This window comes from Trichogramma pretiosum, unplaced genomic scaffold (genome assembly GCF_000599845.2).
Source record: "Trichogramma pretiosum strain Unisexual culture from Peru unplaced genomic scaffold, Tpre_2.0 scaffold10, whole genome shotgun sequence".
Lineage (NCBI taxonomy): Eukaryota > Metazoa > Arthropoda > Insecta > Hymenoptera > Trichogrammatidae > Trichogramma > Trichogramma pretiosum.
Genome location: NW_019641652.1, coordinates 2,337,342 through 2,355,027, shown reverse-complemented (window position 1 = coordinate 2,355,027; position 17,686 = coordinate 2,337,342). Strand labels below are relative to the sequence as shown.

General features: G+C 45.4%; 1 protein-coding gene across 1 annotated transcript in view; it reads left to right on the top strand.

Moving 5' to 3' along the window:
- Positions 1 to 215: 215 nt before the first annotated feature.
- The window catches only part of LOC106658501 (protein slit), a 42,848-nt gene continuing 25,377 nt past the window's right edge, over positions 216 to 17,686 (top strand). Inside the window, exons 1-7 of the mRNA XM_014380501.2 lie at positions 216 to 610; positions 1,522 to 1,796; positions 13,258 to 13,329; positions 15,697 to 15,840; positions 16,126 to 16,197; positions 16,351 to 16,422; positions 16,506 to 16,722. Coding sequence (XP_014235987.2) covers positions 536 to 610; positions 1,522 to 1,796; positions 13,258 to 13,329; positions 15,697 to 15,840; positions 16,126 to 16,197; positions 16,351 to 16,422; positions 16,506 to 16,722 — 927 coding nt within the window. The 5' untranslated portion in view covers positions 216 to 535. The remainder of the gene's footprint in view (positions 611 to 1,521; positions 1,797 to 13,257; positions 13,330 to 15,696; positions 15,841 to 16,125; positions 16,198 to 16,350; positions 16,423 to 16,505; positions 16,723 to 17,686) is intronic.

Here is a 17,686-nt window from a genome sequence, read left to right as displayed (position 1 = left end):
CTCGTGTGCCTCCTCGGCCGCATATCGCGCTTTCGAATCTCCCTAGGCCATGTAATCAATACACGCGCGCATTAATGCACGCACGTTTCTACCTATACTGCATGGCAGGCTGCGATTTATCCGCATCGCTCGATACATCTAATATATATTCCTTTATTTCTCTCTGTTACAGGTGATGCAGCCTTAATAGCACTGGTATGAGCAAGAATCGTCGAGAAAAATCGACGGTATTATCGACGACGAGTGAAAGCGATCGAGACAGCCAATAGTCCTAGTCGCATAAACCATAGGCCAGGCTAGCTTTCCACATGAGCTCGGCTTCGTTGCAGGATAGAAAGAAATGAGGCTTCACAGGGACGTCGTGCCCTGGCTCGGGCCGCCCTATTACTCAAGAGTAGTGACCGATCGGATCGCTTCCTTCACCTGAGCAGCCATTCCAAAGAGCAGAAATCCGACATACACACACCAACGCACACACACACACATATTCGAGGAAGAGATATAATAAGCGCATCGAGTACGAGAGAATACATAGATGCAGACTTATTACATAGACGAAGCGAAAAACACAATACAAAGTTCGAGTACTCTGGAGGAGTATATAGACGCTGTAATTGCTTTTGCCTCGCATTATATCCTACTCCTTGGCTGCAAGCTGCTAGCCCGAGCCTCGAGAGTGTATCATTATTAACGGGACACGCGCTATTATTATTAGTTTCAGCCAAAGCATTGCTGTACGCGAGCGCGCGCGGTATAATCTCGCCGCACGAGCGCACCGGCCTGCTCGTGTGCTCTATGCAGTGTACTTTAGCACTGCAACAATGAGATTTGGCTCGTGAGCTCGCGCGCGAATTCCTTCTCGCAAATTACCTGAAATATTACTCGCGCGCGAAAAGTGACGCTTTAGCGGCACTGCAGCCTATACTTTCGCCTATACGAGCTGTAAATATGTACGTATACGCCAGCGGAACATATATTTATACCGGTCCGCGCAGGCTGCGAAAGCTCGAGGGAGAAACGAGTGGATTTTAGCGCTATTTGCTATTACTTTTCTTATACGAGCAAACAAGTGGCCAGGTAATGCGATATCGATTTTGCACTTGCGCCAGGCGCGTATACGCGTGTGCAATGTGCGCGCGGACTGCCACGACCCGCCGATCCAGGTCAGCTTATTCCACACTTTGTATACACTTACGCGGCTGTACCTACGTGCACCCACTAGCTGCGCCGTTTTTGTAAACTCTCCGAGCGTATAAGCCCGCGTTCTCTCCTTTTATTTACCACTGGCTGCCACCGTGCCAGCTCTGTATTTTCTAGCCACTATATACGTTCCTCGCTTTTTCTTCCCTTTTTTTTACTTTACTTCAAATTTCATACGTGTACCGCAGCGCTGGCAAGTAGAAGATTGCTTTTTGCGCTCTCGAGAGCGGGCTATAGCGACAGCAGCAGCAGCAACTCGCTTATATGGGTGTGTGTGTGTGTTTGATAAACAATGACGTTGTATTTTTTCTCGCTTTCCAGAAAGCGCAATTAAACAAAATGGCCAAGAGAAAAAGCTCGATTGGCTGGATTGCGTTGCTGGGTTTGTTGCTGCTACTGAAAGTAGTGGGTCAAACCTGGGGCAGTCACAACAGCGCTTTCGACGGCGCGGACATGGACACGTTCACCGACTCGATAAGGGACGGCGTGCGATGTCCCTCGGCCTGTACCTGCGCCGGCCAAGAACTCGACTGCGGCAAACGCGCCCTCACCCAGGTACCGCCCAATCTCGCCCACTGGATAATCGCCGAAAAACTGTAAGTATATACATAAAAGATCGTTAGGGTATCGCCTTAACAGACAGATGCAACGATGAAAGTTTTCGAGGGAGGAGAAAAAAACGAGCGCGAGCATAAAGACGTTCGCTCGGTCGAGCAGCCGAGCGATACCGACTTTCTGCGCGCACATGCAGATATATTATAGCGACGTCGGGGTCGTAAGTCTATGTGTGCACTTAGCGGCGCGAGCGGGAAACGTTTTTCTCGTATAACGAAGGCAGCTAGGCTCTGTGTACAGCATATAAGCGTCAGTCGCGTACACGCGCTTTAACGAGCTTGAGGGACGGAAACGACGCGGAAGGTGTAACACCACCGACGACTATATGCACATTTCTCTTTTTCTCTCTCACTCGCTCGCTCGCTCGCGCAACACGATTTTACGGCTCGCGAGTTCTTTCAACCCAGCGGGCGACGTGCACCGCGGAAAATAGCCCGCAAGCTCAAAGTACTGCGGCTGGAAAAGTTGCGGATCCTTATATTGCGTATGTACGCATGCATAGGCGCGCCTTGAGCGCTGGAGGAAAAAAAACCCTCGCCAGCTCCTCGCGATATGCCTTTCTTGTCACTTTTACGGACAGGCGTGCTTTTTTATTTCGAAAATAAAAATACCCGCTGATAGAGTCGAATATTATTTTCATCGCAACGTCATCGGGCAAAAAAAAATCAACGTCGATCAATCTGCTTGTTGGCCTTTCTCGTATAGTTGTCGGCACCGAAGCGAGATAAGAGCTTTTTCAGCGTTTCGTCGTGAACCTCTATACAATTCATGATGTTACTCGTTCTATCTAATAATGTCGATACACTTTCCACCGCGTATAAATAATTCGCTGCAAGCTTGTAAGCGGATTGTTTGTTGGCGTGTCTATAAATGTAGTTCGGTACAGCGCTTCGATTGGCACATCGTTTGGGTGTATTTTGGCGATAAAAATCACTGAATAAGTAATTCATTGATTTCTTGCGTGCACGGAGTTGTTGAATGATAGATGAAAAATCCAAAACGAGCTTCGGGCTAGTACAAGAAAAGCAAATTAGGGCTGCAAAAGGTCGAGAGGTGGTAAATTTCTTTCGAGGCAGTAGACTTATTTACGCGCGCAAGCCTGGAGGCTTGAACGCGATATGTATACCGTGTTACGACGTAAATGGAAGTACGAAGGAGCTAGCTCGAGCTCGAGAGAAAGAGAAATAAATAGGAAGCAGGAAACAGGTCTGCGGCACGGGCTTGCGCGACGAGTAACAGCAGAAGGAAGAGGAGGGCAGTAGTAAAGTACCGAGGAGACAAATCAAGCTCTATATTTACGCGATAAGAGAGAGAGATAAGGTCCAAGAAACAACGTCACCGTCGTCTGGGTCCGAGAGTTTGGAATGTTTATCGTTGCAGCTCGAGTCGTTGACGATGCGACGGCACAACTACTCGACTACTGCAAGCCGCGCGTATTTACAAAATAATTCACATCCTCGGCAGAACTTGCTAAAATCGTTTTGTATCGCGAGCTGTTCGCTAATGGAATCGTAATTACAAAGCAAAGTTCTCTCCCTCTCTTTTGCTCTCCAGCAGCAGCAGCAGAAGCAGCAGCAGCAGTAGTAGCCGATTGGTCTGTTTTTCTTCGAGAACGAGAGAAACGTCGCTTTATGCTAATGCACGAGGACGTATCGAGTACTTATGGAGTGCATAAGTGCAAGTCAGAAAATCAGCTGCATGCTCGAGCTATTAGTCCGACAAATAAATCACCACGAGTACCGAGCGGAAGGCTAATGCACGTATTTGCTTGATAAATAGCATTGTTGGAGTTTTTTCTTTCGCGAGAAAATTGAAGATTCTGTTAAATAGCCTCTATATTAAAAAGTCAGAGTGTGGCCGTGTACGCTTTATATCTTTGTCAACGGCAAAACTGAGCTGCGCAACGACTGCGACGACTCGAGACTCGAGACGTTTTTCTTTTCACTCTGCCTCCTTCTTCTTTTTTCTCTCGTTTATGAATGTATCCACGTGGAGTACGCGAGGCATTGCCTCATGCGACATTTCTTTCTGCTTCCCGCATTTAGGTACGCAAAAAAAAACCTAAACTTGAAACTCACGGCTCGCTTTCGAAAACTTAAATTGCACGTGACATTACGCCGAGAAATACGCGCCACGTACACATATATAAAAATCTCTTTACTCTGCTGGTGAAAGCACTTCAAGATTCGCATGTAGCCTTCGTATGAGCGCGCATATACACACGTCTTTTCATATCTTAAATCAAATTTTATCGAAAGAAAAATGAGCTAAACGGACCCTGTCATAATGTATACACTCGGCAATTGGAGAAAATTCAACGATGCAAAAAGCGGAGCTGTGTATTTGTGTAGTCAATGTTGTACAAGACCAGGGAAAAAACATATTCCACGAGGAGTTGAAAATAATACTTTTTTCGACGCTTGAAAATTTATCGCTTCTCAAGTTTTTGTTTGATAAAACAGTTACAATCTTGTTTAAAGTTTTCTTGCCCGCCATCGTCGCGTAGTCGCAAGTGCCACACGAAACTTTTCGAGTATGCGCGTGGGCACGACCGACCGAAGTAAGTTTGCATAAAGCAACGGAAAGTGCGTAAATTTTGCGAAACACAGGACGCTTTTTCTCTCGATTCCTTATATATAAAAAAAAACGGAGGAAAAAGTGGAGGCACACTCAGGCTCGAAGTCAAAACAGGCTTTGTTAGAAGTCGCGCAATGTAAAAGGAGGGAAAAAAGGAGGTCAGAAAATTTCCTCGGCTTGTCAACGAGCTCGAATAGTTTCCTAGTCGTTAAAGCTTTGGTGGAAGAAAAAGAAGTGCAGGCAGGCGACTATTCGGCACCTAAAAGCAGAGATCCGCTGAAATATTCCGGAAACGTGAATCGTCGGGCGTTGCTCGGTCGCGTGCTCACCCACGTACGTATACTTACAGTACGGCAGCTCAGACAGTAAAAGAAGACGAGGAGGAAGATGAGCAAGTGCAGAAGTCAAAATATCGCAATTATAAATTTGTATGTGCTCGCGCGCCTACAAGCCAAGCGTCGTAATCTAATTTGTCACGCGGCGCGGACTTTTACATTTACGGGGCAGAGGATTGAAAATGTATATACGAGCTTAGGCACACGCATGCGACATGCTCGTACAGACAGGCGCACAATATAATCCCGTTATATATACACAAATGATTTCCGCGTCGCTAAACATTTCTTCTTCTTTCCCTGCGCGCAGTTACCGGCTAGTAGATACGCCGTTGTTGTTATTATTATCATTACACTCGGCGAATATCTCATGCGTATCCTACATAAGTGCAGAGCAGTGCGAGGATTTTGGCGGGGGCCAAAGGGGCGAGGGTCTTTGGGGGTTTTTCGCAATGCACTCGCAAGGCGCGCACGTGAATGCCGAGGGTTTGCATGCCGTGCGTAGCATCTACGTGTAATATGTGTTTGTGCGTGCGTGCGTGTGTGGATCGACCAAGGGGATACCACTGGGAATCGCGTTAGAGTGATTAATTGTTCGAGTCGGTAAGCATCGATAAGTAATGAAGCTCTGTTCTTTTTTTTTCCTCCTTTCTGCGCAAAGTGCTTTTCTGCGCCAACTCGCCGGCGATCGTGTATATATCGCTGCGTATTCAAAGCCTCGCTGTATACACGCAGGCTCGAGCCGCTGCAACGTACGTTTGTAGCACCTATACATGCGTTTGTACGCGAGTGAGTTGATTCGACGCTAATAACATCAAGTGCAGTGCGCTGTAAAGGCATATAATATACTATAATGTTAAGCTTCTTGTAATCACTGCTGCGTCCGTGTGTGTACTGTGTATGCCTCGGCGTGTGATTTAAAATCCTCAGGCGCGCTCGCGATTATATAGGCGTCGAGCTTAAATCCGCTTAGGATTTCGTTTTCTCTCGCTCGCTCTTTCCGCACGGAGCATAGTACGTATGAAATTGTTTATTACGCAGTTGCGCCTAAGTTGATATTTCGTTTGCACAAATGCCGAGAAAAATCTTGCGCGCGGATCGGATGTGGCGCGGAGCGCATTAAAAGAAAATATCCCAGCCGTATATTTTATCGGTCGGGAATATTGGCACACGGCGGTGGCGCGCAATAACACTCGGCTTATATATCGAAATAACCAGCTCGTGCGTACAAGTATGCGGCGCAATAGCAACGGCAGTAGTAGTAGTAGCAGCAGTAGCAAGTGCGGATCGATCGAGGAGGAGCCGCCACTGGCCTAGGAATTGTATAAAAAGAAATTGCGGAGCGCAGCCCAGCATGAAATTCTCATACATATATGCCATCAAATGTAATTAGTAACGCTATTCCATGGGTGCGTGCGGTACGCGTCCCCACTGTCAAAAGCCTTATTACACGAGGCAGTAGCTGCTACTCGTGCACTACTGGGTAATACCGCGCGCGACTGCCGAAATTTATTCGCCGAGCTGCCGCGTCGATATATATCCTAGCGCCACCGAGTAAGATTGGCAAGAGAGCCCCTTGCACTTTCGAATGCGCAAGGGGAGGCATATGTCGCAGTTTCGCCTGCAGGACGCAAGCCTATATAGGATTAGATGATTCTTCGATTTTATACACCATGGGCATGCTGTATTGCTCCCATGCGCCTGCATACTTATACACACTAGGCTCGCTCGCTCGCTCGCTCGTTTTTCTTTTGTCTAGCTCGACGTGCGTGTACATGTGTTGTGTGTATGTATGGGCCATGCGCACGTGTGAGTGTTTGGATGTGGTTATATTCTTGCATACCTACGCGCGCCCGGGGAGACCCTTGCTATTGTCAAGTTCCAAGGGATTAGCGAGATTCGCACTCTCCTTCTCTCGCCTTCTCTCTCTCTCTCGCGCGCGTTCTGTACTGTGCGTGACGCTATTGTAATACCCATTGTTTTGCCTTTGTCACCTAGCCGTGTGTACATAAAGAACGAGAAAGAGACATGAAGGCTCTTTCCCGAAGCTTTTTATTTCGAGCTTTGTTTCGTCGACGATTCTTTCTCTCTCTTTCTCTCTCTCTCTCTCGCTGCGCCGATGCGCACGCTTAGATTAGCATTTAGCGCATGCATGCCGATAGAGCAGCGCACGCGGATCTGCTTATACGCCTGCTTTTGACTCTCCCAAGATAGTAACGGTCTGTGAGCTCGTGTACTTTGAAGATTTTGCCTTTCCGATAATATTAAAAGCTCGTCCAGAACGTTCCAACTGCTGTAACCAAGCTGCAGAATTATAAGCAGGGCAATCCCCCACGCCTGCAGAGCATATACACGTAACAAACAGATTTTTGCGTCACAGATACACGCGTACATAAAGGTAAATTTAACTCGCTGTCTCTCGTTGGCAAAAAGAGCGAACAAAAGCCAAAAAGCACGCGATAAAAGCGCTCCCGGACGAAGCGGCGAAAAAAAGGGGTAAAAAAAAGCAGCGAGAAGCGCAGTCAACGGCTCGACGACGCATTACACGGCGCGTTACGCGCGTTGCCCGCGACAATAAATTCCATATGCTGCTGGCAAAAGCGCACGAGTGCATGTCCTACATTCGGGTCTCGAGTTTACAAGCTCTCCGCAGGAAAACACGAAAACGTATAACGTGGAGGGCCAGCAGCCAGTGGCATCGCACTCGGCGGCGGAGGACACGAGGCGCGCGCTCGGGAGCTTTCTAAACGCTCGCCGCGCAATTTCCTCGCGTATACCTCAAAGATCCACTCGATGTACAGCAGTCACTCATAGCATTTCATGTATATATACGTAAGGACGTATCCAATTTAACGGTGCGCATCGCCAGACCATAAATCATCGGTGCGAAAGCTCGCCTCTCTGCGCCGAGCTCTCTCGACTCCTCGCCGCTGTATATATGTGCTATATACTTTGAAGCCTCTAGAAGAACAACATCGTAAAGCTCTGGGGGCGCAGGATCCAAGAGCCGAAGCGAGAGAAACCGAGGCGCGCATTTATATACGTATATATACGTTTGCGCATAAGCATCGTTTTATGCTTCTGCCAGCTATATATTCACTAAAACGTTCCATAATTTATGCAGACGCTTCGTCGATTACACCGCTGCGGATGTACAGTCGCGCACTCGTTTGCTAATTACTTTAATCAATTACCGGCGAAGCGACGTCGCTCCTCGACTGCCGGGCTCGCGTTTATGAAGGCGCACGAACGGCAAACCTTACTTGCATTACGCGATACATGAGTGATTACGTAGGTACGCGTGGCGCGCAGCTGTATCAGCGGATATTTCCGCGAGGACACGGCGGCCTGCGGCGGAAAAAAAGGTACGCGAGCATCGATAATTCAATTACTTTTATCAAAAGGCGCTTAGTCAGGACTCTTGTAGTCTAGCACTCAGACTATAGGCTGCGCGATCTACGTACATAACAGGCCGCCGCTAACGTATAACCTTCTCTGCTCTATATATAATATTACGTGTTTGCACGTGCACGTGTGTATGCAAGTCGTTGACTGCTACACGTAGTCGCGCAAGCTCTTTTCAAACGGCCCCCCCCCTTCCTTTCTACCTTCTGTCTTTCTCTCTATTTCTCAAGTCCTTATACGCCTCGCGGGTTTGTAAGGCACGCGCACGCCCGCCGCCGTCGACGCTTCTGCCGCTGCTGCTCGCGATGCTCGACTACCGTTGTGTACGCGTACTTGTTCTTGCATGGGAAATTAGAGAGCGTCTGCGAACGTCGCCTTCTTTTTGCAGATAAAAACGTGAAGAGGATACACATGCCCCAACACACACACACACACACACACACACACACACGAGCGAGCTGACTCGAGCGAGAGAAAAGAAAAAGCTCGTGAGAATTTTTCGGCGATTTCGCTGTCGGCCCTGCACACGCCGTATGCTTCTAACTACTTGCGAGCTTGCGCGTACACACGTAAACGCGCGCTGAATTTAATAGGCCATGCTTTTTCTTTACCCAGACCCCTTCTTTCTTTTTGCTCGTCGCAGTTGTTTTGCCAAAAAAAAAAAAAAAATGGACAAGTTAAAAAGCTGTTGTGGCTGTGCACATCGCGCACGAGCACGAGTATTTGTACTAATTTCACATTGCTGCTCGCCTCGAGGCTTGCAGCGAGTCCGTGTTATCAACGATTTTTTCAACTATTTTTTTCCTCTTTTTAATTTTGATTCTTTAATTTCTCAATTACAACGCGATGGAACGCGTTGCATTTTGAATCGAATATTTTCTTTATAATTCAAGTCGAGAGCAGCCGTGCGTTGAGCCAAATGAGCAAAAGATATATGAATTTCACATTAGTAAAACGTAAAGTAAAAATTCAAATACTGGAAAGCTTTATCGCTGAGCTGTATATAAAGTGTATAGAGAGAAGTCGATGAAAAGTTTGAGTATATATGTATACACTGAGTACGTTGATGCGATCTCGCGAAAAAATATTTCTCTCTGAACAAGTATAGGAAAAAAGAAGAGAAGTAGTGGGAGTTGCTGTATCGCTCATTTTTGTCACACTTCACTCGCACAAACGCAAAGCACATAAAAATATAATAAGAAGTATGATGCAACGACTTGAAATGAAAATTTTTCTGCTCCGCCGTTCTTCTATACCGGCATAAAGCGAGAAAAATAATGAAAGCTCTCGTTCAATTCATCATTTTCTTTTCTTTTTTCTTTCTCCTCTAGATGTGTCCGTAAGGTTACATTTTTTCAACTTTGCCAAAAAATGACTCGCCGCGCGTTTAACAAAAAATCGCTGCTCCAAGCTTAATCCCCTTCCGACGACTCTTAAGCTCTATTCATCACAATTATTCTCGCGTTAGGTTCATTATAAAATACGACGATGATTACGTCGTCGAAAATTTTCGTCGACCCTTAAAAATGTACGCGCAGTAGCGCAGAGCAGCGGCGGTGGCGGCAGCGGCAACGAAGCGCGGCAGCAGCAAAGTTAGTTGTTGAAATAAACTCGTAGTCATACTCTCTGAGAAAGTATAAGAACAAGTTTTATAACACGATTACCATCTTCCATGAGCGTTAGCTCGTTTATAAGTTAGCTCTAGGTTAGCGAGTATAGGTATAACTAGCATCGGCAAGACTTTTTTCTTTGCCTCTTTTTTCGTTGGCCACTATCTTGCCAAGGCGATGGACAAAAATACCCTTCTTCGGAGGAAAGAAACAGCAACGAGTGAAAAGTCCAAAGAACGAGAGAAAGAGAGAGAGAGAGATACGAAGGCAACATTGGAAATTGGAAATTTCAAGTACACTACAGCCAAAAGTTTGCGCGCGCGCGCGTACATATACTGGGTACAACGGGAGGATATCCTGTTATAAAGAAACCTCGCCGATCTCTTGTGTGCTTTGTATATGTATACTTTTATCAAACGCGTGTATATATAGGCGGGCGCGCGAAGGAAGCAGAGTCAGTGCGAGTCAAGTGAGGGCGAGGGTATATGGAGTGCTCAATGATCCACAGAATTTCTTTCGAGTGTATATACGTCGAATATATACGCGCGACCCAAGAGTGAGTATATTTGTGACGGGTGTTTGTCACGCGAGACGGCGACGTCGGGCGTGGTCGCGCTCAGCTCTCGCAGTTCTCTCTCTCTCGAGTAGGGTGTACTACTACCACTACTACAAGTAACATCCACACCCACGCAGGCCTCGCACCGCGTACACGTCGGGGATCTCTCTTTGGTGCTTCCAAAATCAATTTTTGAGCGCAGCTATACGTATACACGTGTACATGTCTCTCGGTGTGTGGCTGCACTGTACGCGCTATTCCAAAGTCACGATTATTCCTGGCACGTTAACTTTTTCCCTCTCTCTCTCTCTCTCTCTTTCTTATTCTCGTTCTTCTTCTCGCATCGCTGACGGTGAGCTATTTTGCCCTCTCTATATCTCCTCCTGGCCGTGCGCGAATAGATCCAATAAGCGTACCTCGAAAATGACTTTGATGCTTGGATTATTATCGAGTTACTTGTACTGGAGAATCGATGACTTTTTATTAGACGTCTAATAGCTAATCGATGAAAAAAATTCAGAAAAATATCCATCTGCAGCGATTCGAATGAAAACGTCGATAGGTAGCTTATTTACGATCGGTTCGTTGCATAATTCCCATACGTTCGAGGCTAAGCACGCATAATATGCAAAGGCGCGAGAGCGCGTGTAATTTAATAGCGCGTTAGTCGCGATAAGCGTCGAAAGAAACGAGTGTTAATTTCAAAATTAAATCGAAGCGATAAGTTGCGCGCGTACAAGTCGCAGTAGCCGATCGTTGCTACTGCCGATCGATGTGTTCTAATCGCCGAGAAATTAAACTACAACTTCATTTCGCGAATTTTTTTTTCGCCGCCGCTTCGATCACCGTTATAAACTCGGGATTATATGTACTCGTATTTCTGCTTCTGTCGACCTGCAGGCTTTACTTGCAATAGATTATACATACACATATAGCGTGTCACATCGTTTGGTTATTAGCATACTCGAGCAGCTCCTTTTGCCTCGGTGATACATGTCTCGACGCAGCTATAACGGCTGAGCAACTTTTCGATAATGCGCCATGCACATCACGCAACAACAAATTTTGCTGCACGCGCCGAGAGCTCGAAAGCAGAGAGAGAGAGAGAGAGAAAAAAAGGAAGGAAATAAGGAGAAGAAATTAACGTCGCGCTAATTAAAAAAGTTGCCGTTCCCGAGCCGAGAGAGAGAGAGTATATGTTTGCTTCTCTCTCTCTTCCACTGCTGTACGCTCGCAGCTATGCTCGACGCGCTCTCAAAATCAATATTAAAGCGCCCGAAAACTCGTCTTATTCTTGCTAGCTAGTAGCTTTAAGCCGCTGTTTTTCTTCCACTCATCGTCATCGTCATTGCGTATATAGACACGCAGAAGAAAGAAAAACACGCTCTCGCGAATTCGCGTTGTATAGGCTTAAAAATAATAAAGACAGCCGGAAGAGTAAAAAAGAAGAGGAAAATCGCCAACTTGCGAATGCAGTTTGAAGTTAAAGTGTTAAAACGTGCTATATCATCGAATTTAACTTACGGAATAATTATACACCGTGCAGGCTTTGAAGTAGCAAAAGGAACAGCCGAGAGAGAAAGAGAGACGGTGAAAAAAACAACAAATCTCTACATCACTCTACAAGCGTATAATTATAATTCAGTGTCTTTTATTTGCATACACGCGCTCGCGCACGCCCGGTGCAGTGCGACTATACAGCAGCGACGGATATTTAATCACTCGAAATTCTAGCTTTGTTCATTTTTGTCACGAGGAATAATTTTCACACCGAACTTCCTTCTGATATATACAACTGTATGTATAAACTTCTTAGCATTTATGAGAAAAAAAAAAGGAAACGTAGGTATACATAAACCAGCATCTCTGATGCGCACGCACTTCTTGGAGCTTTCCACTTTTCGGTCCTTAATGAGCGGAACCGACTTTCCGCCGTCGCCGTAGTCAGTTAGCTCTTCTCGCCAGTTTTGTTTTCGGTCGCTCGGAAAAATTATACCGAGTCTTTTCATGCGCAACGACGACGACGACGACGTCGACTAGTCTGACACTCCTCCTCGATTATTACTTTTTCAACGAGCTGTGTCGAATATAAAAATGTACATTTATTCGCCTCGATTGAGAATCGAATGTCCCTCTCTCTCTCTTCCTTTTTATTTCATTGCTCTTTTACTTACGCGCAGTAGCGCTGTCCATTAGCAAGCGTATCGAAGCTCGTGTGAAAAGCTCGCGTGCAAGAGGAAAGAATTTCCTACCAATGGAATTTAATTACCAAGTTTTTACGATCTTCTCACGAGAGAGGGGTGCGGGCGGGATGAGAGAAAGAAAGCTATAGCGGTGATTATTATACCAGATGGAAAGTGATTTAACTTTTGGAAAAATACATCGATTGACTGTAACGAGACGTTGACTCGCTGAGCTTGCCAGGCCTGCGCATTATTGGCTTTATGACTAGATGCGCATGGTACGTAAGCACGGGATATTTATGGGTGAATTCAGCTATTTACGGGTGGCGAGGTAGCGCTTGCGAACTACAAAGAGTCCCTTTTGATAAATGAATTCCCCTCAGTGGGTCAGATATGAATCTTTCACGTGGCTATTAAGTCGCGTACATTAGTACAGATAACGTCGAGATTTAATGCAAAACTTGTAGTTCGCACCTGCTTCTACGCTGGCCTATCTGAAAGTTTAATCTTGATTGTGTTCGTAGTTAATGGGAAAATTATATACACCGAGCCGAGCTAACGTACAGAGAGTCATAACCCACATTGCAGGGGTGATATACGAGTTCGACAGATTCAATGAGGCGCGATTTTTTTCTTCTAGTCAATTTATACGGAAAGTTGTATCAATTTTCGTCTTGTGGAACATTTGACTTGGAAACTTTCATCGTTGCTACTTTACACGCGCACTTGTATGATAATAAATTATAACGTAACGTGTTTTCTTTTTCTGTTTTCAGAGACTTGCAGAGTAACAACATCTCCGTCATCTTCAAGACCGACTTCGAAGACATGGCGACCCTTCGATTGCTGTAAGTATAATACTTACGTCAAAAATGTCCTTTGTAGCGAGTCACTCATGCTCGCGCGCTACTATCGACTTGTGTATCTCGGTATAGTCGCGAAGCGAGAGAAAAAGTTTTCTTTTAAAACCTGTTTTTCCTTGGGCGGCAATCGTCGAGCAGTATCGACGCCGCGTATCGACGATATTTCATATAAATATCCTTAAAAGCTCGGAGAGAAAATTGTATCGAGATCGATCGCGTAACATATATAATATAATGCGCGCTATATATATAATATGTATAGCAACGGACAGGCATTTCCATTAAAATTTCTAATTAAACTTTTTTTTTCCATCATCGGGGAGAACCCTTCTTTTCTCTCTGCCAGTGGTTCTCTGTGTCTGCGTCTGCACGCGGAATCCAATTTTGCAGTCAAAAACTTTCGCTCGGGCCGTGTGAGACATAATAATTCAATCAAAAGTATGTAAGCCTCTTTGAATATTCACACTGTGTGCGACGTCGCAGCTAGCGAGCAACCCATACAGTGTGTGAGTAATGGCCGACTCGCGACGCCGCCGATGCGGCTCTATCTCGCAGCTCGCTTTATAATGCCAGACTAGATGTGTGCCACGAAAGAGCCCGTCGCCAAGTTTTTCGCCAAACTACATGCAGAGCCCTGGCGTAGATAAGGACGGATGATGTTGCAAGCTTGGCGCGGCTTTAGCACCGAGATCTTATCCTCTTTTTATATCCTCGCCGCGCGTGTCGCTTGCATTTTGAGGAGCGTGTCTCGCCGCGACGCGCACTAGGTCAGCTCTCCAACGCGCTTATAGGCTCGGCACATCTCGAATTTGATAGCTCGATCGAGCGCAGCGGCTTACGTACACTCTGCTACGCACACCCATCGAATTATTCTCTATTAGAGCTCCTCGGCGTTCGTAGCCATATATCGCTATGTGCTTTTTAAAAAGTCCATCGAGAAATCTCGAGTGCGACACCTGTGAAATTCGAAATTTTCGATTTAGCTTGACGATTCACGATTACTGATTTCACCCTCTGCAGCTGTAATATCATATTGAAAAAAAAAGAGGAAAAAAATTCGCCGCCATATATATTTACGTAGGAAAAGCCGATCGAGCGTAGAATCACCAAAATAAGCGCAATACACATATAATATGAGATAAGCGAATTCGATGCTGGCTTCGTGCTCGTGATACCACCCAACGACTTATATCTACGAGGGATCATAAAAAATAGAAAACCAAGTCTAGGCGACTGCTGCGCTTGATGCTAAATCGATAAATAGACTTTTGCACGCAGAATCATGACTCTAAATTCCAATCGTAATTATAACTTTGCGCACGAATGCATTATATGTATCAGTAATTTCTCTCAAAATAATCATTGTAAATTCAGGCTAAAATGAGCGTGCTTGTATATAATATGGAGCGCATGATTGAGAACGCCGCCCGAACAGTGCATTTCTCCGGTAGGAGTGAAAATGCACCTATAAAAGCGGAAGAGAAAAAAAGAGCCACGCAAGCTCGAGTTCGAATAGATAGTCCATTTCCGTGCAGTGCTATAGGCATATGGGCTTTATCGCGTGCATGTTCTCACCTGTGCACGTTTATGGTTTTTTACGTGTTTACGCGCAGTTCAGACTGGCTCGCACTATAAAACACCACACTTTTTCGTCTGTATATATATACATCGAGAAACGAAATTCGGCTCGATCATGAGCATAAACGGGGCGTGCAAGCCAAAGTCAAAATCGATGATTCGACATCTAGGGCACGACGAAAATATAATTCACGCGTCTTTGGCGAATCGTAAACACGAGCAGTCGAGAGCGAGCAAAGTTGAAATTCAAGCATTTATCATGGCAAGATTTAATCTCGAGTCGTCGAGCTTTTGCCTGTATAGATATATAGAGTGTCGAGGCCCCGAGTGTCGTTGCAAATTACATTTTTGCTTTATGATTATTAAATCATCTCAAGGACGTTTTAGCACTGGCTGCGCATAGCGCGGCATAGCGTGCGAAAAGAGCGAGGCTCGACAGTTAAAACGTTTATTATGTATATGTATAAGCTACGTACGCGGGCGCATATTATAATCGAGTTAGAAGTTAAAACGTAAAATCGAGTCAAATCGTCAGGTGCGGTAGTTTCAAAGCACGAGGCACGTACTTAATATAATAAGCCAGAAGCTCCAGTTCTCTCTCTCTTGCGCGCGCGTTCGTCCAAGCCTGGATTATTAATTGTCGTCGGGCTTTATCCGCCAGTCGTCGTCACGAGGGACCAAGCCACGTCGAAATTTATAATAATAACTCGATAATCAGTCGATAATTCCATATACTAATCCGATGCAATCTTCTTTTTTGCTCTTCCTTTCCAGACAACTGTCCAACAATCAGATACACACGATCGAGCGAGGGGCTTTTCAGGATCTCGTGAGCGTGGAGAAGCTCCGATTGAACGATAATCACATAAGATTTCTGCCGGATCAGCTGTTCAGCAACATGATGAACCTCAAGCGACTGTGAGTTTTTGCAAATGTTATTTTCTCGCTCAGTCACGTGCGCTTGCCAAGTGTTGATTGACGCTTCGTTCAATATTATCATTGATAACAATGACGAGCCTTGTATTATTTCTCTATTTAACCCGACGGCTACTCCTGCGTGCCGCAAATAATGTATGACTTTTCTCGGAATAGATAAATAAAGCCTTTTGCGCAACGCTTACGTTCTAGCAAGTGCTCGAAAGTTTATAAATATATACTCCCAACAGGTTGTTATGATTCATTTTTTATTCTTTGTGCTTTCAGCGACCTCAGCCACAACAAAATCACCATGATTGGACCGAAAACGCTTCGAGGAATAGCGACGTTGAAGCACTTGTAAGAAATCATTCGATACATTGATACATTCGCCTTGTAAAACTATAGCACAATAAAAATTCTTAATAGAGCTTCGCACTTTGCGAAGCGACCTTAAAACGAGTGCTTTTATACTCCAAATTGATCGATTAAAATGAACGAAAAAAATTGCAGATTGTTGGACAATAACGAGCTGCACTGCGTGGACGAGGCGGCATTCCGAGAAATGAAAGAGCTGGACGTTTTGTGAGTCAATTTTTTTTATGCCTACTCGACTTGCCGATAAATATACAACATTTTTACACTTACCTCATTGCAACTGCTCGCAGGACTTTGAACAACAACAAGCTGACGACGCTGGGAAAAGACACATTCAGCGGTCTGAAGCAGCTGCGCACCCCCAAGCTGTCGGACAATTCGTTCAACTGCGACTGTCATCTGGTCTGGCTGGCTCGTACGTTGAAGAGCTCATCGAGACAGGGACAGCAGCACATACGTTGCCAAACGCCGACTCATCTCAAAGGACAGGGTCTGGTCGATCTGCAGGTACACAATATAATACTCGATCTATGTATTCGATATAATTGCTGCAGGATCTTTTTTCTTTGCTTTCCTTGCGATCAATTAAACCTCAAAAATGTCAAAAGTATTGTAGAGTGCTCAGTCACGCAGCTACGAGTCTCTATTATTTCATTTGCTCGATCTTTTAATTAAGCTCGAAAATATACAGTACGGCAGCGAAAACGAGAGATAAAATATAATTAGATGATAGAGCTGACTATCAGGATGGAATACATAATAAGAGCGACGCGAGCGACGTCGAGCGCATGTAACAAGCACGTCCCAGTACGCAAGAACATCCTAGTTAAACATATATACATAAGTAGCTAAGAGAAACGAACGAAAGTTGGCTAAGAACAAACGCTCGTTTACTCCCCAGGACTCGAGCTTAAGGCTCGAGCACTTGAGTGTCGGCCAAATGGAAGAGGAGCAGAATTTTTTTTTTAAATCTCTTATCCGAGAGAGCTTTAAATCGAAATTTTAGATAAGGCGGATATTATATGCTCGAGCTCTGTTCTGCGCTCGCGAGAGAGTCTTATGTTTCTTGGTCCGTAGAAGTTGCTCCTCTCGCTCTCACACAAGTAGCCGTGTACCCACTCTCGAGATGAATAGCTTTAGCCAAGTTTAATTATAGATAGGCGAAGCCTGCACTGCCGCTCTGCTCTGTTCTGCTCTGCTCCTGCTGCTGCTACTGCTGTTGCATCGCGAAAAGCTCAAAAGCCAAAAGATTTAATGTCAAGATTGGTCCGATTTAAATACACTATCATCCAGAGTATTTCTATGCGGATGCACGAAGAGGCCGATATACATGCTCGCTCGGCTCTTGTGTATATTACCGTAATTGGCGTTTGCCGCATACGCGACCGTACACATCAAGATTGGCGCGCTCGGTTCATCAGACGCATAGACCTATCGTGATACTAGCTTTCGACCTAGTTTCCTGCGGTGA